Here is a 25,194-nt window from a genome sequence, read left to right on the forward strand (position 1 = left end):
TGGAGTGATATCTGAGCTGGATCTGAGAGGCGGAGGAGCTAGGGCCTGGTGGAAGCCTGGCCACAGGGAAGCCTTACATGTTGAGGATATTATTGAAATGCAGTTGGCGTTAAGGTGCCTGTGGGAGTAGCACTACCTGGCAGGAGCCAAATAGACCAGGAGGGCCTTGACACCAGGTTGTAGTACTCAGGTATTAGCCAAACACATCTAGGAGACAGCAGAACCTGAGAACTAGCACGACAAGAGAGGTACTTGAGGAAAATGGCTTAAACAATAAAAATAATAACTTTTCCCTAGTTATAAAATTAATGCTTTTGAAAATTTGGAAAATACAGAAAAGTATGAAGATGAAAATAAACTAAAACTGTCCCTAAATCCTGTCACCACTAGGTAACTGTTCTTGATGTTTTGGTATGGAAAGAGCATTCCTAATGGTGCTAGGCAGAGGCATGAAATGAGTTGGTGTGGACATTGTAAGTTATTTAATGCAGACGTGCATTGATGGAGAGCCTGGGTCATGGAAGTTTCCAGGCTGGTGGGAGCTGGTTTCTGGAGCCACTGTGGACGCTCCAGCGTCCCGTCCTTCCCTGTTTGGTGTTCTTTCCACAGCAGTGCAGGGCACCCTGGTGAGGGGCACGCCTGGGGTGCAGGCCACATGCTGTCCATAGGGGGCTGCAGTATCAGTGAACACAGCGTGGCTGAGCCTTGGCGAGGAAGGCTTACCTAGGGCACTTTCAAATTTCATTTAGTAGAGATTCCGTGAAAACTCATCAGATTAGTCTGTCCTCTCCTGTTATTAATTTTTAACCCTGAATGCTGCAGGAAAGAAATGTTCTGTGAAAGCCTCTCCCAAAGGGAACCTGGTCCCCTTTTCTGAAATGCGACATTGAATTACTCTATTAAAGAGATAGAAAGGAATGACTTTAAAAGTGACTTTAGAAAGTTAGTGTGTTTTTGTTATGCACAGAATAGTGTAGAATACAAAATAACTTCCAAGAAATAATTATAAATGGATGAGAGTAGATGTAGAATACTAGATAAGTGGCCAACTACTCAGCAGCAATTAAAAATAAATTAATGTGCTATTTATCAGTATTTTTTAAAAAATCAACTTAGACAAGTTCAGGAATCTTCAGTACCTATAATCCCTCAACTTATAATAAATTCATACCCCCCAAATTTACCTGCTTATATGATTACCTGAGAATTAATGACCATACCTTTTTCTTCTTAAACGTTTCCTTCCCTTTTCAGACTCTAAAGTTTATAATTTTAGGCGTTGCTTTTGGCTTTCCCAGAAGTAACTGCTCAGTGAGAAGCACATGGAGCAGTGGAGCAGTAAGCGAGCTGGACCTCGGTTTCAGGAGCCAGCTTCTCCAGCTGCGCAGCGCGGTGTGGCTGCTTTCCTCGCCGTCACCAGGGGTGGCAGTGCTCAGGGCCAGTGGGTGTGGAGAGCACTTGGCACAGTTCCTGGCACATAGTAGGCAGGCAGTGAATGGTAGCTGTCCTACCTGTCCTGGCGAAGGCCCATTCACAGCAAGCCATTGTGCCTGAGTCCGACATTCCTGACTGCTCTAATGCTTGCCTTATTTCTTTTTTGTGTTAAATGATATTTATGTTTTCCCTGAGTTTTCATCTTTTGATTTTTTTTCCAAGTCATAATTAGTATTTGTTATTCGTTAGTTTCTAGGAGTTCCTTGCAAATGTGGTTTTGATGTTGAAACCCCACGTAAAGGTTTTCAGAAACGGCACAGGTGGAAGTTGGGGTGCTGGACTAGTTCTTCCTCCAGCATGTTTGTTACAGACTAAGATAATGTGTTTTTAGATTTGGTGACAAGGCAAAAAGTGATTTAGATCCATATAACTATTGTGATAGGAAAGTTAAATGCTTCTCTTATTTTTTGCATTAATATCCTTAGGTTAAGTTTCATTTAATAAGGCAAAACATAGGTAAAATTATTATGGCAACACACATAATAAAGTAAATAGGAGCATAATTGGATTGAATGTCTGGTTAAAGCCTCCTTTCTAACTTTGCCAGGTGTCATCAGAAGACAGAAGCACCCTGTGGGCGTTGCTTACGTTCCATGGGGGGAGTTGCCAGCTGAACCTCAATAAGAAATGCACACACTTGATTGTGCCAGAGCCAAAGGGGGTAAGCATTTCACGTGCATGGTCCTTTTAGGTGCCATTGAAGTACTTGCAGTAACCATGTGTCTTTTTTGAGCTTCTTTAACATTACTACATACCATTTACAAAAGCCGATTTTATTGGTTTATATTATCCACATCCAGATTCATTCCACAGAAGATCTAAGACAAATGTGACTTTTTATTATAAAGGAATTTGGGGTTATTTTATAGGGAAAATAGTTTTTCTGATCTGATCTTAAGAAATTCCTTTCCAAGTTCATAAGATTTCAGTTCATTTTCATGAAAAACAATTTTAGGATCCCCCCCCACAATTTTTTAATTTTTAATTTTTTTTGGTTCTGGGAGTTTAAATCCAGGGCCCAGGCATGCTAGTCACACACTTAAGCACTATCTGGCAGGGTGATTGGGGTCCTCAGGTGGGGTCCCTGGGGTCAGAAATGCAGGCGGCCCCGCCCCTTCCCAGACACTCAGTCCCAGGGGTCAGTGCATGGATAAGCACTGGGGGTGCCGAGGTGAGCCGCTGCCCTGGGCAAGCGATTCCTCTCCCCAGGAGGGTTCCTTATGGCTTTGAGAGTCGAGTTAAGTCTAGGTAGTTTCCTAGTCTTCTGGCTAGTTAAGGCTTCCACATATCAGTCAGCTGGCTTCACATTCTTAAATGCTGTCAGGGTCATTGACACAGTCGTCATACTCTTCATCTGTGTGTGCAGAGTCCTCAGTGTAGAGAGGAGCGTGCCACGTGTGGCAGAGGGCTGAGGTGAGGCCCGGTCCTGCCACACACCCCACCACAGAACCTGTGAAAGTGAGCCCAGGAGTCGTAGGTGTGTGCTGTGCATCCTGCCAGCTTCCCCACACAGGTGGCCTTGAGCTGGCGACCTTGAGCTGGCGAGGCTAGTTGGAGCTCAGCTTTGTTAGGAAGCCTCTAACCAAGAAGAAACCCTCTCTGAAAACCCGGGGCGGGATTCTTAAGGTTTATTTAAGTCAAAATTCACATTTTGTATAATAATCTGATAATGTGCTTTGTTGAAGTGATTGTAGATGTTCTTTTTATATCAATATTGATGTCCACTTATAAAAAAATCACTTGATTTTACATAGTTTGAAGGAGAAATGACCTATTTATAACTTCTGTAACTGAATGAATACTTCTGAGGAGTCAGTTATAATGTAAGAGGAAATGTATGAAGAGTAGGCTCGTCAAAGCTGTTTGCAGTTTGACTTTTAATTCTAGAGCCCTTACTCCTTGTTTTTCCTTCCAAAATGTTTTGAAAATGTATAGTTGTAAATCCTTATTAACTCCTTGAGTTTCCAGATGTAATACATATTTTTAATTAATAATTTTTTATGTATTTTTTTATAGTACTGGGGATTGAACCCAAGGCATAATGCATGCTAGGCAAACACTCTACCACTGAGCTACACCCCAGCCCTGGATGTAATATATAAAGTACTTATTGGCTTTTATTATTATTTTTTTTAAACTATAACTAAAGTGAAAACTTAAAAAAATTTTATTTGAAAGAAAGCCATATCTAAGATTTTATGTGTATGTGCGTGTGTGTGTAGTAGGGGGTTTTAGTTATCTTAGCAAAGAGGCACTTTAAACAGATCTTTTTATTTGACTCAACTGTGCTTGTGGATGAAACAACAAATGTGCTACCATAAATATTTTTAGAGAAAGCAAATACTCTGTATTTTAAAGGATTGATAATACCTAAGATGATATATGTACACATGCACTTTGCATGTATCTAGGGATTATTTATTAAAGTCTCTAATGGAATTATAATATTGTTTCATGCAATTTATTTACTCTTCATCCTTGATTTTTATCTACAAATGGGAAAAGAAAGATTTCTTTTTTACCTTTCTGATTTTCATTTCCCAGTTTTAAAAGGACTAATTTAGTCCTTGGAGAATTGGAGCTATTATTTTGGTGTTTACTGCATTTCCTCTGCAGTAGTAAATGTTGTTAAAAGCAGATTTTATGTTTGCCAATAATAAAAATAACAGTAATCAGCAGTAGTGCTCACAGCATACCAGGCAGATGTCCTTTAGTCGCCATGAGGAAAATAGGCACCGGTACCTGCTGGCCCTCTTTGTAACAAATAGCCCTTCTGTACAGATTTTATTGCACCAATAATAATTTTAAGAAACCATAATGCTCACATATACAACACAGAAACAAAGAGAAAGCAGTATGTTTTAGTCATCTTTTTCACTGTTGTGACCAAAAGACCTGACAAGAACAGTTTTAGAGGCAAAAAAGTTTATTTGGTGCTCGTAGTTTCAGAAATCTCAGTCCATAGACAGCTAGTTCCATTGCTGTGTACCCAAGATGAGGCAGGACATCATGGCCGGAGAGTGTGGTGTGAGACAAGCAGATCAGGACATGGTCACCAAGAAGCAGAGAAAGGGAGAGAGAGCTCTCATCAGGGACAAAATATAAATTCCAGTGACACGTTCCCAGTAATCCATCTCCTCCAGCATACCCTACAATTACCACCCAGTTAATCCCTATCAGGATTAATTTACTGATTAGGTTATGGCTGGCTCATACCCAGTCATTTCACCTCTAAACTTTCTTGCACTGTGTTACTGATGACCTTTTGGGGAATACCTCATGTCTAAACCATAACATTCCACCCCTGGCCCCTGAAGCCTCAGATCCATTTCACAACACAAAATACATTTAGTCCATTTTCAAGAGTACTCATGGTCTCAATATTTCAGAATTACCCAAAAATCCAAGTCCAAAGTCTCCTCTGAGACTCAAGGCAACTATCATCATGAGTCCATACAAATCTAAAGCAAGTCACATATATCCATTGTGTAAAGGCACAGAATAAACGTTTCCATTCCCACAAGGGAGAAATAGGAGTATGGAAAGAAGGGATGGGACCAAAGCAAGAGATGGAAGTCCAACTGGGCAAACAAGTTCTATAGCTCCATGTCCAGCACCTGGGCCACAGGGCATCATGAGATTCTCTCCAAAGGGCTGGTATAACTGCCCCTGATGACCTGTGATCTTGCTGGTTGTGATGGAAGCCTCCATGAACCCCTAATTCCTGCAACACCAGCACCATATGGCTGACACCAAGTCTGCCGCCATCTTGAGCAGTAGCCTAGTCTCCTGGGACCCTGGCTGCAGCAGCCTCTGAGTGCCTGGGAGGGTGAGCTCTATGAAACAACTTCCTCACTCCCCTTCTCCCTTCAATCAGGGTGGTCAACTGGTCTCTGCTTTTAGGAATTTTTGCCTTTCCGGCACTTGGACCTGAGATGGGTGTGGTTTTGAAAATTCCTGAGATGCCCTCAAGCAATTCCCTATTGTTCTGGGTGAAGTAATTAGCATTTCTTTAGTGTCTGTAATCCCTTCCACTTCTGCACCTTCCTTAGACCCAGTTTTGCTAGCAGTTTTCTGGTTCAACTGCAGGTTTTTTTTCAGATGTTTCGGCTTGGTTTTCTGTTCCTGATTATCACAATAAACTTGGTTAAAAGCCGCCAGTCATACCCGTGCAACTGCCTGAATACTGTGCTGCCTAGAAATTTCTTCCACCAGATGAAGAAGTTCATTGCTAGCTCAATGTATTTAAAATATCAATTTAAAAGTTAATACTGGGGAAGGAGATTGAACAAATCATGTACATGTCTGAATATGGCATAACGCATCCCACTTTTATGTATGATTATAAGGCACCGATTTAAAAAAAACAACAATCGACACTTCCAGCATTCTGCTTAGAGGAACAACAATTTAAACAAAATCTTAAGACTGCTGTTGCAGGCGGGAGACCTTCCTGTGGCAGGGACGTGTGGCCCATCCTGACCTGGCGCCCATCCTCTGGCGCTCTATAGGAGTGGCAGGACAGTCGCCTAATGGGACAGCTGCCTTAGGAAGGCGGCCGGGCTTGGCAGCACTGACGGCTGTGCGGTGTTTGTGCTTTGCTCACAGGAGAAGTACGAGTGCGCCGTGAAGCGGGCGGCCATCAAGGTTGTGACTCCTGACTGGGTTCTGGACTGCGTAGCGGAGAAAACCCGCAAGGACGAGGCCTTCTACCACCCTCGCCTGATCATCTATGAGGAGGAGGAGGAGGAAGAGGAGGAGGAGGAGGAGGAGGAGGAGGTGGAGAACGAGGAGCAGGACTCGCAGAACGAGGGCAGCACGGAGGAGAAGTCCAGCCCGGCCAGCTCTCAGGAAGGGTCTCCTTCCGGGGACCAGCAGTTTTCACCCAAACCCAGCACCGAGGCGTCCAAAGGGGAACTGATGTTTGATGACTCTTCAGATTCATCACCTGAAAAGCAAGAGCGGAACTTAAACTGGACCCCGGCAGAGGTCCCACAGCTGGCTGCGGCGAAGCGCAGGCTGCCTCAGGGAAAGGAACCTGGGCTCATTAACTTGTGTGCCAATGTCCCGCCTGTCCCAGGTAACATTCTGCCTCCTGATGTCCGGGGTAACTTAATGGCTTCTGGACAGAATCTCCAAAGTTCTGAAAGATCAGAAATGATAGCTACTTGGAGTCCAGCTGTGCGGACATTGAGAAATATTACTAATAATGCTGACATTCAGCAGGTTAACCGGCCATCAAATGTAGCACATGTAAGTCTCTATTTAAAAGAAATTTAAATATTGGATTTAAGAATCAGATGTCATGTCTCTTTCAGTATAGTTTGTTGTTTCTGCTACTTCAGACCAGGTCAAGCTGTATGTGTGCGAGAACTTCTTTGCGATTATGTAAGCACAGGTACAGCCATGTGCCCAGTGACACCATCGGGGCTGACAGTTGACCAGTGCAATGGTGGTCCATGAGGTCATGTCACCTAGTGGTGTCGTGCCGTCTTGATTTGTGTAAGTGCACTCTGTGATGTTCCCACAGCAATGCAGTCGCTCAGGACGCATTTCTCAGAATGTGTCCCTGCTGGTTAGCAGCATCCGCCTATGTCTTTTAGGGTTCTAAACTCTGTCGTGAGAGGGTAATGGTGTGTACTAGGTGCTCAGCCGGCGTGGCTGAGCAGAATCAGGATGCAGGGTGGAGGGCTCTCCCCTAGAGAAGGGTCCACTTTCACATGGTTAAAATGAGCAGTGGCAGCAAAGCTGTCCCTGCCTGGCCGGTCAGGAACTTCATGGAAATGGACAGTATAAACTGAACTCATTCACTGCAGAAGCCTTGACCTCAGTTTAGTTTGTGACTGAGCTGCTTGATACCGAGTGGCTCTTAAAGTTTCAGGTGGGTTGGCCGAGGTGGTATTCTGGCCACCACTGCTCTGATTGAGCACTGGGGATACAATGGCCAGTGAGGACGCGCACCCTGCCCTCACCTAGGTGGAGAAAACAGCAGGCCCGCCAGTGGGCGCACCTTCGGTGACTTAGGCGTCACATCACAGCAGGAGGAGGAGGCTGTTTTGGATTAGGTGGTCTGGGAGGGCCTTGTGACCAAAGTGACGTCATTCGGGGTTCAGTGGCGGGAGGGAGAGTCCACAGGGAGGGCTGAGGGCAGAATGCCAGGTGAATGGAGCAGCAACTTCAAGGAACCGAAAGTGGGCAAGAATTTGTTGTGCTGTGAGAAGAGAAGGTGATGGGACATGAGCTCAGCGAGGCAGCAGCTGGAGGGGCGTGGGAGGCCTGGTCCTGAGGCTGTGGCGGGGAGAGGAGAGCTGCCAGCTGCGGTGTGCGGGAGGTGTGGCAGAGGCAGGAGTGCCCAGGGAGACTGCGGGCGTCAGTGGGAGGTGGAAGGAGGTGGGACCCTGCTTTGTGGTGAGCAAGGGCGGGAGGACCATGCCATTTCAGAGACCGGGGAAATCGGAAGGGCTGCGGGTTTAAAGAGTGGAAGATTCTTCCAGGCCTCACACGGGTCCTGGGGAGGCGTGTGATTGGCAGTGGGTTGTGCAGGTCTTACTCTCCTATTCAAGGCCTTGGCTGGAGATGGAACCAGAGGTACAGATGCCTGTTGAAGCTGTGGATGTGGGTGAGGTGTGAAGGAGACAGAGGAGCATCCAGGCCAGGCCCACAGATGGCCTTGGTATGAAGTGGCATCCAGAGTCATTGCTCATTTGTTGGTGTGATAATGATGTGGTTTAAAGATCCGTTGGTGGGACATGCTCAGTTCTTCCTCCTCCCTCAGTTTGAGCAGTGAACGCTGAGTGTCCGTGGCTCTTGAGGCCATGGTGGGGATGGTATCCACAGTCAGACCCTCTTTAGGTACCAGGAGGGTTTGCGGCAAGGATGGCACAGAGAGGTGGTCACCAGGGGTTGGTGAACAGAGGATTTGGAAGTAGTTGACTCAAGGACAGGGAAGACAGCATTGCTGGACGTGGTCAGGGGCCAGTGGAGGTTGTGACCCCAGCTCCATATGTTCACTACTTGCCTTAGAGGGACAGTTGGAGGAGGGATGAACTTGGAGTTCCTGTGAAGACAGGAATGAGAACATGAGTCATGGACTAAGGCTCCCCTGGGGCTGATACAGTGGTTCCCCTGGCAGCAGAAGGGCACCCAGGCTGGTCGGAGTGTGGGCTATGTGGACTCACAGTCCTTGGTTTGGGCCTGTCTTGAGAGGTGGCTGATCCTTATGAACTGCCGAGCCAACCTTTCCAGTGTCCTGAATGGCAGAGGCTGAGCACCTGCTGCCCCACCATGCAGTCTTTTGACTGAGCTTCAGGGCCCACGACTCCTTGTTTGATTCCCTTTGTCCCCTCCACTTTATGTCACGTGCCTGTGACTGACCACAGGCCTACGGCGTGATGGGCAGTGAGTGGTCAAGAGAATGAGAAGACAGGGCAGCGAGGTGGTCACATAACTGCCAGGCCAGGGCTTGTCCAGGCAGGTGCCTGCTGTGCTCTGGAGTTGCCTAAGGAAGGGGAGAGACGGACTGAAGGAAAGGCCCACCTGTCCTCACCAGGCGCAGTAGCCACAGTCACAGCAGCAGGACACGGTGTCAGGGTGTACCTTGGAAAGCCAGGGGACTTCACGCAGGTGTAAGTGGGTAGGACGAACGGCAGGCTGGAGGCCAAGGGGGTTCTACAGGTTTGACCTGAGAGATGAGCAGAGTGGTAGGACCCTGAGAAGGCCAGGGGTGCTTGCGGCTCGTTCCAGGTGCAGCTGGAGCCTGAGTGTGGACCGCAGGCTCTCGACTGGGGCAGCGTCACCTGGAGAACAGCCTGCAGCTGGCAGAGTCTCGCCTTCTCCTTTCCTTGAGTTGAGATCGTGGATGGTCGTCGTTCATTTAAAATCGAAAGGAAGGTGCGCGGTTCCTCGCCTGCTGCAGTGTGGAAAGCAGCGGCCAGTCTGCTCGTCCCTCCTGTGCTCTGCCTTGATCAGATACAGCGGGCGCAGGTGAATTCCGGAGATCCCCAGCGAGCATGTGGTGCAGACGTGAGTGAGTCTTGTTTGAAATGGAAATAAGTGACTGTTTTTGAAACTGTCCTCTGGAGAGGGCTGCAGGGAAGGCATCCAGGATGGCTGCCACGCGTGGCCGTGCAGGGCACTGGAGCGCCACGGGACAGCCGCGAGCTGCGCGTGGATGCTTCTGCTGGGCGTGAGTGAAGTGAGGTGGAATAAAATGGGATGCATGAGGCAGGTTTAGTTTCACATTCAGACTCCCTGCTCTGTAATAGTGCCTCAGGTCACGTGGTGGGGCAGGGCTGTGGCGTTGTGATGCAGATGTCTGTGCAGACGTGCCCTGCACAGAGCGGAGCCCGATCAGCATCAGGGCTCTCGCTTTGCCTTGCATTCCTCAGGACTGACAGGTTTTCAGCCAGAGGCAGATCAGAGGGCCGAAAAGGTGCTCTGACGCACGTGGCAGGTGTCCAGCAGGTGTCTGGATGGCTGACCGTAGAGGGCCCCTCCCAGCCAGGCCTGCACCCAGAGCCAGTGGGGCTCTCTGTGCTTAGCTGGTGCCTCATCCCGGAGCTCCATCCGTTCCCGTCTTCACATGGTCGGGTCAGAGGCCTTTTGTGACCTTTGCTTCCAAAACCCGAGACATAGTGCCTCCTGTCACACCCTGGCCTCCTCCGCCCTTCAGACCGTGACCTACCCATGCAGTCACCAAAGCCAGTTGAGTTCTTGTGGCCACGCTGAGAGAAACAGGAGTGCTCGGAGGGCCGCCTCGGGCTCCGACGTCCTGTGCCCTGGTCCTGGAGTCTGTTGCCACGTTTATGTGGGGTTTTCCTTCTCAGGGCAGCAGGTGGCGGACAGCCGGGTCAGCCCCGCTCATTGTGGCCAGCAGCATTACCTCTTGGGATCTATGAAGTTCCCATGTATGTTTTCTGCTCTACCTGAAAATAATACACGTGCAAAATGAAACCCCCCCAAGGGCACCCCAAGATAGCAAGCACACACATTCCCTCCCAGCCCGGCTCCCTGTCCCCCGGAGGGCGTCTCTGCTGGCTGTAGGCTCACGCTGTGCTGTGTGTGGGAGCAGGTGTCTCCAGCTGCCGTCTGCGGGCCTGCGCACACCACAGCTGCTCAGTCCCGTGGGGGGGGCAGCGATGGGGCCGATTCCCCCTTGCCTTGACTGGGTGTTTTGAAGTCTTTAACTGGAGAAGACACTGTTCTCATGCTATTTTATGGCTTTAACAAGTGGGTCAGACTCGTCATGTGAGCATATTGAACACAACTCATGCCATAACACGTTGCCTTGGTCTCGTTTATTCTGTGCTGTACAGAAGAAAAAGCCTTGGAGTGTGATTCTCTGCTTGGTGGCTGATCCCTGTCCTTCCCCCTCCCACCCCCACAGCATGGATCCAACGCTCAGCTTGCTTCTTGTGAAGTGGAATGAACTAGAAGAGAAATAGTCTGGATGGAATAGTTTTCTGTAGCTTGAAATTTTTGTCCCATCTAAAGAGCTCAGAGTCTTTTTTAAGGAAGGATTATTGGCCATCTGTGGTGATGGTATCTTAGTCTGTTGGGACCTTGTCCCTCTTGTTCGTCACACACACTTCACACAGTGCACCGTGGGGGAGAGAGGGGCCATGCTGAGCTTCACTGCTATCCAGGCTGTTCCTGGTGTTAGCTTGAGCCCCCTGCTGCCATTGGAACACCCTGCTCTTATCTGGAAGGTGGCTTTGTGGGTCTTCACTGGGCTGAGGACCACAGGGCAGGGGAAATGGAAAATGGCTGCTGTGGAAAAAAGATTTGGGTGAGGCTGAGTCTGGCTACTAGATCCTTCATCACCTGTCATTCCCCAATGCAGCCTTCGTCCCGGAAGGCCCACGAGCGGTGCCGCCAATCACGCAAGGGCCCAGCTGGGCTCAGCTGCCAAGGACCCACAGGGACAGGACAGCACTGCGTTTGTCTCTGTCTCACTGCTCTCTGAGACACAGCAGCCACATGAGTCTTCGTGTTTGTCAGCTTTGATTATTCCATTTTGTGGTTTAAAATTTGGTGTTCTCAAAACGCGAATTTGTTTACTTGCTTTATTGATGTTGATGATAAAAATCAATACATGAGGAAAATGTGACATTGCTTTTGAAGTTTCCAATAATTTGATGCTTCTGTTACACAATGTTCTGTTGCTCTTTATGGAGAGATGACTAGCACCTTCAGGAACTGTCTGTGATGACTCGGACCCACTTCTGTTTTCTAGATCTTACAGTCCCTTTCCGCACCCACGAAGGGTCTAGAACAGCAGGTGAATCACAGCCAGCCGGGACATGCCAGTGCCAGCGCCAGCACCGTGCTCTTCAGCCAGGTGAAAGGCGCTCCAGAGGCACACGTGCTGCAGCAGCACCATCCGCCCCAGCAGCAGCCCCCGCCGCCAGCCGCCGCATCCAGTCCTGCACCTCCAGCCCCAGCAGATCCTGCAGCTCCAGCAGCAGCAGCAGCAGCCGCAGATTTCCCAGCAGCCCTACCCCCAGCAGCAGTCACACCCGTTCTCCCAGCAGCAGCAGCAGCAAGTGCATCAGCATCAGTTTTCTCAGCAGCAGCTGCCATTTCCACAGCAACAGTTGCATCCACAGCAGCAGCTGCATCGCCCTCAGCAGCAGCTGCAGCCGTTCAGCAACAGCATGCCCTGCAGCAGCAGTTACACCAGCTGCAGCAGCACCAACTGCAGCAGCAGCAGTTAGCACAACTGCAGCAGCAGCAGCACAGCCTGCTGCAGCAAGCAACAACTGCAGCGCCTACAACAGCAGCATCAGCAGCAGCAGATGCAGAATCAGACCGCACAACACTTGAGCCAGGCCTCCAGGCGCTCCAGCATCAGGTTCCACCCCAGCAGCCCCTGCAGCCCCCGCAGGCCCCACCCCAGCAGCAGCAGCTTTTTGGACACTACCCAGCAGTGGAGAGTTAGTAATGGGGGCTTTCCTTCCTTTGTGCTGCAGGCCTGGTGCTTGCGTAGATGCTTGGCCAGCGTTCGAGGGGGTGGGTAAGGATTCACACCGAGCAGTCGCCACAAGACGGAGAAGGCAAATCTCTTGCCCAACAGAGTCAGCATGGATCTTAGGCTCTCTTCTGTTCTGTGGGTCGCCCATCAACTACCGAAGAGAGATTGGTGTCCCGTAGGGCATCCAAGCTGCCACAAGGACTAACTCAAGAATGTTTAGTGGTCATGCATAAAATATGTTAGTTTTTGTTGTTGTTGTTCTTTTTGGTACCAGGGATTGAACCCAGAGGTGCTGTACCACTGAGCCACATCCCTGGCCCTTTCACTAAGTTACTGAGGTTGGCTTCCAACTTGGGATACTCCTGCCTCAGTTTCCCAAGTTGCTGGGATTACAGGCATGTGCCACCACGCCTGGTTAATTTAGGTTTAATGATCATTTTACATGGATTATCTAATTAGAATATTTGTGATGATGTTCCAGATGTATTCAGATTACTGGTATATGCCTCATGGTTAAGCCTTATTAGCGTAATAAGTTCACGTGAACCTGGCAAAAGGCAGCTTTAACTTTTGTGCATGCATATTCATGAACTCATATCTTTTTCTTGTATAATTCTGTTCTAGTTCCAGAAGAAGGCTTCTTACTGGGATGTGTGTTTGCAATCGCGGATTATCCAGAGCAGATGTCCGATAAGCAGCTGCTGGCTACCTGGAAAAGGGTGAGCTGCACTGGAAGGAAGTCAGCTTTGAATTTCAAGCTGAGCCTTTTGAATGTAGACTTCCTATTCATTCAGCTGCTTTCTCTGAGATGCATTTGTGTGTGCTTCGAGCACAGTCTAGTTTTTTATTGTTAGCATTCTTTGTGAAGTCTTTCCCAGACTTCAGTTTTCCACCTATTAGGTGAGGATGTTGGGCTCGATCATTCTTATACTATTTAGGCTCTGAGATTTTAAGGGGAACTGGTTTTTGTCTATAATTGGGAATGTGGGATAAGATCAGGTGTTTGATGACCTAAGACAAGGACCACCAAGGTGTATGTGTCTTAAACATTTTGTTTCTCCAAAGGCAAGTGTTAGAGAATCCCAGACTTTTCAGGTTCAAAGGGACCTCAAGGTTCCTAATGTAACTGGAAGGGCAGTCTGTCAGTTTATTATTTTGCACAGTGGCCTTTAAAGATAAGAAAAAGTAAACACTTTTTCTTGCTTTGCCACAAATCAAAACGGAGTGTGAGTTTCAAGCACACCTTGACTAAACATTCTTGGTGTTTAAACGTGACATGTGCCAAGCCTGCTACAGGACCTAGGCAGTGCTTAATAAACAGAGCCCAGGCAGACTGACACGTCCACAGGTAAAGAGCAGGCAGTCTGGGGGCTAGGGCAGAGATGGATGGCACAGGGTGTTCTGGGAGAAGACATTAACTTCTTGGGGTGCTGGGTGCTAAGAGCTCTGGAAGAGGTGATTCCTGGGCTCAATTTTACAGGATAAGTAGGAGGACTGTCCAGCTGGGGCAGCTTAGGCCAAGGCAGGAGTCTGTAGAAACCACAGGCAAAAGTGGATGGAAGGTCCAGGCTCCAACCTGTGTCTCCTGGAGCCAGAGTAAGGCAGGGGGCAAAGGCTGTCTTGTCTTCTAAGACCTTATTTACGTGCTGTGTTACAGTGAATTTGAATTCTCCTCCTTGGAACTTTTATAGAAAAGGGTGAGCAAAGTAGTCAGCAAGCAGTCCATGTTACCTGTTAAAACTGCTGACTTTGAAACCAGCCAGGAGGGTGACCACTGGCCAGCTGAGGATGATAGCTGAGCCCAGGCAGGGTAGGAGGAACAGGAGGCATTTCTGAGAGTTAGAACAGTAGAAATGTAAAAAAAGGGCCAGAAGTTAGAAGGTGACATTCATAAACCTTCCTAAAAAGTAGAGCAAACTCAGGTATGAAAGAATAAAGTTTTTCTTGGTTTTATTTCATTTTGTTTTAACTTAAAGTCCTCCATCATTAGTAGGAGTTTGGGAACAGAGAAAATGAAGGGAGGAAAAGCATTAAAGAAAACGGCTTACAACTTAACGCTGCATTTCTCCAGAGCAGAAGGAGCCCGGAGAACAGTGTCAAGGCAGCTCTGGATGTTCAGACCTTGAAGGAAGAGCTGAAACGCTCAGTGGAGGGAGCGTGTTAAAAGCTGCAGATCTGGATGGGATCTGGCCCCTGGAACGCAGCATGTGGAGCCAGTTCCAGGAGCATCTCCACAAACTCTGAGGGACAGCAGTTTCCAATAGAGTCCTGTGCGGCCTGCTGGCCAGCGGGACTGGAGTGAGCATGTGTTAAGGCCTCTGCAGTCAGAGCACTCACCTCTTCTCAGGAAGCCACTCCCCCAGCAGGGGAGAAGGGAGGCAAGGAGTGGGCTCCGACCTGAATGGGGAAGGTGTGAAGTAGGACCTGGAGCGAGTCAGGGGACTGATAGACAAGGAGCGAGATGTGCCGTTGGCTTTCTGCTGTGGAACAAATTAGCCCCGAGCCCAGCCCTTGAGACAACACGCATGTATTATCTCGGTTCCTCCTCTTGGGTCAGGAATCCTAAAGCGGCTTATGGTGACTGTGACTCAGGCTGTCTTGTGTGGCTGTTGGAGCTTCTGAGGGTCCACTCAGATGGTGCGGCTGTAGGCCCAGGGCTCTCCTGGCTACTTGGACAGCTGCAGAATGGCCACTGACTCCTCCCCATGAGTGCGACTGAGACTGGAAGCCGGGAGCCGGCTGGTTCCAGGCTGCAGGAGTAGAGCTCCAGCTCTTGAGTACCGGGTCATTTGTGGACATACTTTAAACCCACTGCACACAGATTTATGTGACATTCAGCCGTAAAGTCAGGAAGGGTGAGAGTTGCGCAGAGAAGTGAAGAGTGCGGGGGGCAGGGCAGCGGCTGGCTAAGGAAGTAAAGGTGCAAGCGGCATCGAACAACGTGGCTGACCTGGGTGGGCGGTGGCAGGCTCGCGTCCGCGGGAGGGTGACCTTCAAAGGAGGAGCAGGCCACGGACAGCCCCCAGGGTAGGAGAAGCAGCCCAGGTGTGAGCCGGCACAGCTGCTGGCCAAGGCGGGAGTTCTGCCTTGCCTGGTGCCTGGAGAGACCTCGTGAGCAGCCACAGAGAAACACCTCCAGCTCGCCGCTAGTGAGCGAGGCTGGTGGCCCGCTGGGCAGTGGTGTGGGCCTCTTTCACGTGCAGGGCAGGTCCCTCGTTGGTGGGGCAGTGTTCTGAGCTTCGACAGAGGCCCACTGCCACGTGCTCACTACTGTTAAGGTATAGAAAGGCCTTCACCCCCAAGACTGAGTCCGTTCAGAGCCAGCATTTGGTATTGGCCCATCTCATTCTGATTGGCTGTCTGTCTTTCCTTTTGGAGCACTGGTTCTTGAGGGGATGGTTGGCGGTGCTGCAGGCATGTAGCTCTCAGCCAGGGGAGGCGCTGCTGGAGGATAGGGTGAGGTCAGGGAGGCTGCCGTACACACTGCTGCTCAGAGCGGCCCCAGCACCAGAATTCACTGGTCCAAAACGCGAAATGTCAGTGGTGCCAAGATGGAGAAGCCCTGCTTAAAAGGGAAAGCACTACTAAAATAAAAAAACCGTGAATGGAGTAAAGAGAGGTGGGTGGAGGGGAGTGGGTCAGGGAGTGCTGGGGATTGAACCGGAGCGAGTCGGGCTCCATAGCTTTGTGATGATGTCGGGGTGTGTCCTCCCTGGAAAGGTCGGGGTGAGCTCTGGTGTCATTTCACTTTCTGGTGCTGTGCGCAGAAGGCCTGAGTCACCTTTCCTTGTGCGCGTGGGAGTGGGCTCTGAGGGTGTGGGGGGTTGTCCTGATGGCCGTCCTGTTTGGACTTACACTTCTCCTGATGGTTGATGACAGCTTTGGCTCTCTTGTGCAGATAATCCAGGCACACGGGGGCACTGTGGACCCCACGTTCACCAGCCGCTGCACGCACCTTCTCTGTGAGAGCCAAGTCAGCAGCATGTATGCGCAGGTGAGGAAAGCCCGTGCCTGGGTGCGCAGGCCTTCGGATTCGAGTGAGGGGGACTTTGGAAAGAACTTTTTCCTACCTCTACAAATAGGGAAATTGCTTCTTACTATGTTGATGGCGTTTTGGTAGCCTGGAGACTTTTGTGGACACCCTTTTCTTGGAGCATTGGAGAAAGGAAGGGAAGTTTGCAGGTAGCACAGGACAGGGGTTGGCCTCCCTCCAGTGGCTGTCAGAGCCCCCTGAGGAGAGGGTTTGGGACCATGGGGCTTGCCAGCAGGGCAGCAGCTCCCTGCTCAGTGCTGCCTCCCTCTCTTGCTCCTGCTTCTCTACTTGTGTTCTGACCTGTAGACTGATGTTCATGTGTCCCTGACAGCCTTTAAGGAAGCCCTCTGGGGCCAAGGATGGTCTTGGTACAAGGCCTGGGTTCCCGCCCCCACCACGAGGAAGGAAAAAGCCCTCCTGGGGAGGTCGCCCTGTCCTGGATCTACTTTGCCCTTAAAAATGGAGGGATACGTGTGGGCTTTTTCCTGGTCAGTTCTAGATGGATGTCCCGTTTTCACACTTTGTGTTACGGGGGCCCTTTGTGTTCTTATGTGGCATTTAATCTTGATGGTCGTCAGTGTCGTTCGTGATTAGCTACTTTTACAGGTTGTCATAAAACTTGCTGCCCTTATCCCTCAGTACAGGCTTTTACTCATAGTAACGTTTTTCGGGTTGTATTGAGAGTGATCAGCCGCACCCTTGTTTGTTGGTTTAGTTAAGTCGTGTGCTGAGCGTCATGAAGTCCTTTGGTTATGGATATGGTACTCATACAGTCTTACCAACCGTCTTGTGTTTAGTCCTGTGTAGCAAAACTCACCCAAACGACAAACCTGTGGTTTTGTGTCTGATAGGCGATCAGAGAAAGAAAGCGGTGTGTCACTGCGCACTGGCTGAACACGGTGCTGAAGAGGAAAAGGATGGTGCCGCCCCACCGGGCCCTTCACTTCCCGGTGGCGTTCCCGCCAGGGGGGAAGCCCTGCTCGCAGCACGTAAGGGGGGCTCTGTTTGTGTTTTCAGCCGCTCTCGTGGAGGCTCTTCCGTGCGCCCACCCAGCTCGGAAGTGTCCGGTTAGGCCTTCTGCTTCCTGCCATTTGCACCACAGTCCGTTGCATGTAGTAGATATTTAATGGAATCCAGTCTCTGACCCTGTTAAAGTCCCAAGACGCATCAGGCCCATGGCCCCAGCAGCAGCGGAGAACATCGTCAGCTGGTTCTCCTCCCAATTGAAGATCTCAAAGTTGGGCTCAGTAGGGGAGCGGAGACAGCACTGACTCATTGGCATCTAACGCACTGTCCCTCCGTGCCGTGTTAGCCTGTCTAGCCCCGTTGTGTCCGCACACAGACTTCTTCCTGGGCTCCTTCACGTGCGTGCCCTGCGTGAGCCTGCACAGGCAGGACGGAGCTGTGCGTGGCTGCCCGCTTGGCCCATGCACACCTCAGCCCTTTGCCCGTCTGTGAAGAGGGTCCATCGTGATGGGTGTTCCACGCTATGTTGTTGGGACGGTTGCCACAGTGTCGCTCACAACTGCTGTGCGAACAGATTTATGTGCACGCGTCAGCCTGGGGCGCCTGCGTGCAGACCGTTGTGGCCCTCCCGGGTCCTCTGCTGCGCTCACAATGGTGGTGACCCTCTCCTCTTAAGACTGACTTTACCAACTGCCCCAAATGCCAAAAGAAAGAAAACAACCAGAAAGTCAAAAGGGTTGTCCCTGTGTTTTGGGTCTAACCTTTTTCTTTTTTTCTGTAGATTATCTCTGTGACTGGATTTGTTGATAGTGACAGAGATGACCTGAAGTTAATGGCGTACTTGGCAGGTGCCAAATACACAGGGTACCTGTGCCGTAGCAACACGGTGCTCATCTGTAAAGAGTAAGCCAAGTTTGAAAACTGTTTTTAGTCCTGATTTTATGCATGATAGCACTTCTGTTTTAACAACTCTGTTTTTTAATGTGTTGTAATTTTGTGGTAGAAATTTGAGTGTAGAAGCCCGAGTTTGTTAAAAGAATGGCAGTGATATTCATCGGCATGTTACCAGAAACACCTGCAGGTCATTTGGACTAATGAATTGAAATAAATTAATGAAATCTGGATTTGCAAATTCAGGTGAAGGAGTAGGTGAGGAAGAGGACTAGTAGGTGGACTTGTGATCCAGCCAGGGACTGCTAAGATACGCCAGCCACTTCTGCTTAGGGAAGTGGCTTGTTCATTGTCAAAGATGTCAGTTTATAGTAGTCAGTGCTAACATTTAATAAATGTGCTTTTGTTTCAAAACAAAGGCCAAGTGGTTTAAAATATGAAAAAGCCAAAGAGTGGAGGATCCCGTGCGTGAACGCCCAGTGGCTGGGGGACATCCTACTGGGGAACTTTGAGGCCCTGCGCCAGATCCAGTACAGCCGGTACACCGCCTTCAACCTGCAGGACCCCTTTGCACCGACCCCGCACTTGGTTCTAAATCTTCTGGGTGAGTGAGCCGCCCGCATGGCTCGGGTTCACGGGAGGTGCTGGCTTGCACACCCGGGTGACTGTGGCCATCCAGCCAGTTTTTATCATTCCTGTTTCTTTCCCACACCTTTCTGCCTGCTGTCCAGGATTTTGTTAGCCTGAGAGACAAGACCTGACAAGCTTCAAGGACTCCTTCTAGCTCCTTAGTGAGGACTGTCCCCACGGCAGACAGTGTGACCCTGGGTTTTAACTCCTCGTTTGCAGAGTCGTACATTATTCAAAAGGCCATACAGATGTGCTCTGACCTTCTCCCCAGGAAGCCCGTTCTGATTTTACCAGGATGGCTTTTATCAGCTCCTCTGGACCTGAGCTCTGTCCTATGTTCCTGGAACACCCCTGCTGGTCTGTTCTCAGCTCAAAGCCACTCTGCAGGGATCTGGGCCTCATGTCCCCTCTTGCCCACAGTGTGAGCATGCTGATCCCATGGCCAACCCTCCCTGTCTGGTGTGTTCCTGCTGGGAGCCGTCTCTCGTCACTCGTATGTTCGAGTGGCCTGGCTGACACCCAGACCTGGACTCCCTCCTGTAGAAGTGTCCAGCCACACGGCATACAGCGGGGACGGCAAGTGCCTTCAGCTTGGTCGCTGCATTTGCCACCAGTTTTGAGCACACCACTTCACGTGGGTGACACGCAGCACCTGGGAGCCTCAGTGCTGTCACAGCTGGCTCCCCCGTCTCGTCCTGGAGGGCTCTTCGGAACTTGGGATAGTGCTTCGTGTTCCCTGTCAGTTGCTGCGAGCTTCTTCCCCTGTGGGTCCAGGCTGAGAGCCCCAGGAGAGGCCTTCACAGGAACAGTGTGTCATTGTGGAAGCTAACTTCTCTCTCTCTTAGATGCGTGGAGAGTCCCACTGAAAGTGTCAGCGGAGTTGTTGATGGTATGTCACATAAACTTTTCCCTGGCTATTGCTGCGAATTACAAGTGGTGGGGTGTGTCTGCAAGTTCGTATTTGTAAGTCAGAACTTCCTTATCGCATGTCAACATGATCACGGGTGAAGGCCATGTCCCTCTCGTGCCCCAGGCCTGTTTATCTGATGGCTGGTGATGGCTGTCAGTCCTTCACGGTGGTAAGGAGTGTTGTTGCCTCAAAGAGCTGTGGATTGTGTCTGGAACTGGAGAACAGAGTGAAAATGGGGGGCCACTCTTGCTTTCCATGGGTTAGAGAGGCCAGAATGTGGAGAGGCCATTGGAGAGAGTAGGTGTGGGACCCACAACAGTCCAGAGTGGACGGAGGGCCAGAGGCAGCTGGGCCAGAAGCCTCCTGGGAGGCCAGGCGGGCTCCCATCACACTGATTGAGGCTTCTGATGTGTGACATTTTCAGGAGGGTGCCTTAGGGAAGTTCCAGCGCTTCCCTGGTTCGCTCCAGGCGGTGTGGACTGTAGGCATGAGAAGGGCTTCCCACTCTGCTCTGTGAGGTCTAATAGGTGGAACTCTGGTTCTCCTTGTGATGTCCGTCCAGTTGCAAACAGACTCTTTCGGTGTTTTCACTTGGGAACCTCTGTTGCTGCTTGTTGCCTGAGGCGTGTCGTCGGCACTGAGAACCGCAGTGTTCCTCACTGTGGTCAGTGCTAGTGGGGCCGAAAAGCCTAGGACCTCATACGGTTTGTCACGTACGGGTTGACCTGTGTCTTTAAAGTGCGGACGCCTGGGTGCCCTGGTGTACACCTGTGGTCCTGCTGCTGGAGAGGCCCAGGCAGGAGGCTGGGTTGAACCCAGCAGCTCAGGGCAGGCTGGAAACGTGGTGCTGCGTGCCCTCTGCAGATGACTGCAGGGCTGGTCCTGCGGGCCAGAGGCTGGGCGGGTCTCAGGTGCACTGCAGATGTGCACATCTGGGACGTGGGACTCGTAGTGGAGGTGATTGACGTGGTCTAGAGGTAGTTGAGAAGGTGTTCGTAGTTCACATGGCGAAACACAGGTGAGTTCTCTTTGGAAGAACCTCGGAGTTCAAAATGTGGAGAAGGAGTAGACAAGGATAGGGCGGAGTTGAGACGCCGACTGTCAGGGACCCCACAGGGAGTGGCTCGTTCCTCTTCTGTCTTGCCTGGCTCTCTTCTGCCTCAGGTCAGAGGCTCTTACTAATTCTGGGGGACCTGGGCACCTTCCTGAGATGCAGTCAGGAAATTCAGCACCTTCTCTGGCCTTTGGTGGCACTGTCGATTTGATGGCAATGTGTCTTTTGTGACACCGTGGGTGAAGTTTGTTTTAGGAATAGTCTCTTTAGGGAGGGCTCATTGCAGGGATTACATCTTTCACATTCCAAGTTAGGACCCAGGATAATGTACCTGAAATAGAAACAGCTCTAAGAAGTTCAGGGTTGAGGACAGCATACGTGACGTGAGTGAGGAGAGAAGCGGCAGAGGCTTTCTCTGGAGCTGGAGGGCTTGGTGGGTAGCCGGGGAAAGTTAGACGTGCCTTGGGTCCTCCGGAGCGTGGCCTCCACTCTGGCCTGCTGTGCCAGGTCCCCGAGGTGAGCTCTGTCCTGAGGGGGTGGCGAGTGGGGTTCTGGCCTGCCAGTAGTGGGCGGGTCACTTGACACACGTCTCGGAGGCTTCTGTGTTGCGTGGAGACTAATCTGATGGACAGCGCTTCCCTTTCAGGGTGTGAGGTTACCTCCCAAACTGAAGCAGAACGAAGTGGCCAGCGTCCAGCCTTCTTCCAAGAGGGCCAGGTATGAACGATGTGTATTTTTTTCTTTTTTACTTAAAAAAGAAAAAGAATAAAGCTCTTCTTTAAATAAACGTTTACCCCAGCCCCCAACATTAAGACACGAAGGAGGACCTGCGAGGCCGTGGGAGTGACATGCACGCCTCACGCGGCTTGCTAGATTGGCCTGCGTGGCAGCTACAGGCACACCCTCTTAGACTTCTCGTGGACACGGCTGGCCAGTGCCGGTGTGCGGGCAGGGCGTGGCAGACGCCGAGCCAGCCTTCTCCGTTCTAGAGAAGCCCTGCTTGCCGGTGAAGTGCAGCCAGAGCGGTCTTGCCGCTCCGCCTCCTCGCCTCCTCCCTGCGCCCCTGCGTCCTGCCCTTGCATGCCCCGCTCACAAGCTGGATGAGATCCCAGTTGTGCGATAGGCTTTGAAGCCACAGAAGAACTTTAGATTCGCCTTGACCAGCTCCTTGAGCATAGACCGAGAGATGAGATTCGGAGAAGCGCCCGCCTGCATGGCAGCTCGGGAGGCCTGAGGAGCTGCGGGCTGCGGTGCAGCAGCCAGGGCTGGCGTTGGGGCCGCAGGGCGCCGGGCACCCTCTTGGCCAGCTGCAGCCTGCGTGCCTGTGCCAGTCTCACGAGGTCATTTCAAAACTCGTAGAAAGCGGAGAGCCGCAGAGTGGTGAGGCTGAGCCGGCCTCGCGTGAAGACTGCCCCGCCTGCATCGACCTAGGTGTCGATGGTCACCAGTGGCTAACTGGGCGCCTCCTCTGGAGGCTTCCACGTGGAGTCTTGTGGGTGCCGACGTCAACGGGGAGGGAGGACAGTGGCCCCTGCACAGCCCTTTAAAGACAAAAGCCGCACACCACAGCTGCTAGACTGACGACTCCTTGCTTCCCGGGAGCCCTCCGGTGTTTGGGAGCAGTGGGTCGTCACTGGCGTCTTTGTCTTGCAGGATTGAAGAGTTACCACCCCCCCACTAAGAAGCTGACTCCAGAGCTGACCCCTTTTGTGCTCTTCACGGGATTCGAGCCTGCCCAGGTTCAGCAGTACATTAAGGTGACCCTGCGTTCCGCGCCCTCGCGCATGCTTGGCAGCGCTGCCCTCTGTGTGTGTCTCTGGTGAGCGGCCGTGAAGCCGGCGTGATCGGGTGCCTGGTGGTCGCGGTGCCGTAGGAGTCTTTCTGGTGATCTCTGATCGCGGAGCCACTCCTGCCTTGTTCCATGCTGTTACTTCACAGGCCAGCTTCACACTTCAGTGCTTGGTTTCTTATTGTGTGAAAATCAGATTCAGACGTGTGACCCAGGAGCCGTTTTTATCATTGTGTGATGTTTACGCTTACTGGAATGTCATTTTTTTAAAATTGATTCTTTTTAGTGACGCATGACAGTGGAGTGTATTTTGATGTATCATCCACGCATGCTTGTGGTTGTACATGGTGTGGAGTTAGACTGGTCATGTGTTCATATGTGCACATAGGAAGGTGATGTCCAGTTCATTCATTCTACTGTCTTTCCTATTCTCATCCCTCTCCCTTCCCTTTATTCCCCTTTGTCTAATCCAATTAACTTCTATTCCCCTGCCATGTGTTTTAGCATCCTCAAATCAGAGAGAATATTTGATCTTTGGTTTTTTTGGGATTGACCTATTTCACTTAGCATGATAGTCTCCAGTTCCATCCATTTACCAGCAGATGTCATAATTTCATTCTTCTTTATGGCCGAGTAATATTCCATTTTGTGTGTGTGTGTGTGTGTGTGTGTGTGTGTGTATGTGCACGCGCGCACGCGTGCACACGCGCGCACACCACTTGAGTGTCATTTTCATAAAGTCTCTGGCTTCAAAGGGGCCCTCTCCTCTTCAAGTTCTCTGATTGAAACACTTCATCCAAGATTAGTTTTCTGGGGAAGAATGAGACTAACTCAGGATATGGGGGAGGTTGTATATTTTAAATAAGTGGGAAAAGTATAAATATAGTTTTTGAAATAACAGTGCAAGGGATGATGAGATTTTGTCTGGTTTTGGTGGGGAGGGTGGTCACGAGGAGTCTGCTGGGGAATGAAGTTGATCACGTTACGTGCCTGTGTGCACATGCCACGGTGAACCCCTCTCTGTGTAGTTGTTATGTGCTGGTAAAGCAGTAATGAGAAGTAGTTAGTCGTATGCAGGGCTGGAGTCGTACATGCACTCCTGTTTTTTAAGGAAAGTAAATTATAAATTCTATTATAAATTTGGTTTAATTTAATCTACTTTTCAGATGTGAGAGTAGCTATTAAGGTTTCCTTACATGCCCTGTCCTGGTCCATTTTTGTGCTGTCACTTTTAAGAAGTGGACACGTGTGGTAGTGTGCGCCAGTGGCCATCTTCACTTGGGAAGCCTGGGCACGTTCACTCTGATTGGAAGTGAGCAGCCATTCCTGGGCCTCTTAGTTATGAGAGAGGCTGCTGCTGCCGCCGGGAGGCCGCTGTGTGCAGAGGTGGCTGCACAAGGGCCCTTCATGCCGCAGCCCCAGCCTTGCTTTGCGTCCGCTCCCAGCCCAGGGGCTTCTGGGCCAGGTGGGCGTCCCGATCCCCGCGCCCGCCCCGGCAGGTGCCCTGGCGCGCTCACCTGCACTTCCCTTCCTGTCTGTTGCTGGCTCCAGAAGCTCTACATCCTGGGTGGGGAAGTTGCCGAGTCCGCGCAGAAGTGCACCCACCTCATCGCCAGCAAGGTGACCCGCACGGTGAAGTTCCTGACGGCCATCTCTGTGGTGAAGCACATCGTGACTCCAGAGTGGCTGGAGGAGTGCTTCAGGTGCCAGAAGTTCATCGGTGAGTAGCCACGTGGTGCCCAGGGGCAGCGGGAGCCTGCAGGTCTGTTGGGCGGGGGAGTGGCCGTCCTGCTCTGTCCCCAGCGCAGCCCCACAGCCCAGCCGCGGGGTCTCTGCACTCCCAGAGCTGCCTGGGGGCCCCGCCTGCCGGTTTGCAGGTGATCTGTGTGGCAAATTAGTTTCCAGGTCACGTACTTTAAGGTTGCCAGTCTGTGAACGGACTCTCATCCGTTTATAAAGTGCACACTTCAATTTGGTGGGCAATTTTGGTTGACTTTGATTTCTTCATTGTGTTGTGAATAGGTGTTGGCAGTGTTGCTCTCTGAGACTTATCAAGTAGTTCAGTTATATAAGCATTTAATATTAAGATTCATATTGTGCCCTCTAAATTCCAGAGTTCCAAAGAGAATTTTTCCAACTTAGTAATGACTGTTTAAAATGAACTGCTTTTTAGTGCAGTTTAGGTTCCCAGTAAGAGCACAGAAAAGGCAGAGATTCCCTGCACGCACGCGTGCACAGCCAGGTGGCTGTTTGTCAGTCAGTGAACCTGCGTGTCACCTGCGGCTCACAACGTCCCCTCACGTTCTGCTGGCATTGCACATCCACTGGGCTTTGACAGGTGTGTAGTGATGTGCAGCCGAGTTACAGGATCTTGCAGAACTGTCCTGTGTGCCGACCAGCCCCTGGCACCACTGAGCTTTTTATGATGGTCTCCGTGGTGCTGCCTCCTCCAGAA

At 50.7% G+C, this 25,194-nt stretch overlaps 1 protein-coding gene across 1 annotated transcript in view; it reads left to right on the forward strand.

Moving 5' to 3' along the window:
- The window catches only part of Paxip1 (PAX interacting protein 1), a 45,886-nt gene that overhangs the window by 14,208 nt on the left and 6,484 nt on the right, over positions 1-25,194 (forward strand). Inside the window, 17 exon segments of the mRNA XM_047560939.1 lie at positions 2,042-2,155; positions 6,103-6,747; positions 11,729-11,887; positions 11,889-12,138; positions 12,141-12,246; positions 12,248-12,324; positions 12,327-12,428; positions 13,091-13,185; positions 16,365-16,460; positions 17,351-17,488; positions 18,247-18,368; positions 18,776-18,960; positions 19,832-19,875; positions 21,597-21,667; positions 22,604-22,619; positions 22,621-22,707; positions 24,291-24,459. Of these exon segments, the coding sequence (XP_047416895.1) occupies positions 2,042-2,155; positions 6,103-6,747; positions 11,729-11,887; positions 11,889-12,138; positions 12,141-12,246; positions 12,248-12,324; positions 12,327-12,428; positions 13,091-13,185; positions 16,365-16,460; positions 17,351-17,488; positions 18,247-18,368; positions 18,776-18,960; positions 19,832-19,875; positions 21,597-21,667; positions 22,604-22,619; positions 22,621-22,707; positions 24,291-24,459 (2,476 nt within the window).

The sequence above is a fragment of the Sciurus carolinensis genome, chromosome 8, assembly GCF_902686445.1.
Source record: "Sciurus carolinensis chromosome 8, mSciCar1.2, whole genome shotgun sequence".
Classification (NCBI taxonomy): Eukaryota; Metazoa; Chordata; class Mammalia; order Rodentia; family Sciuridae; genus Sciurus; species Sciurus carolinensis.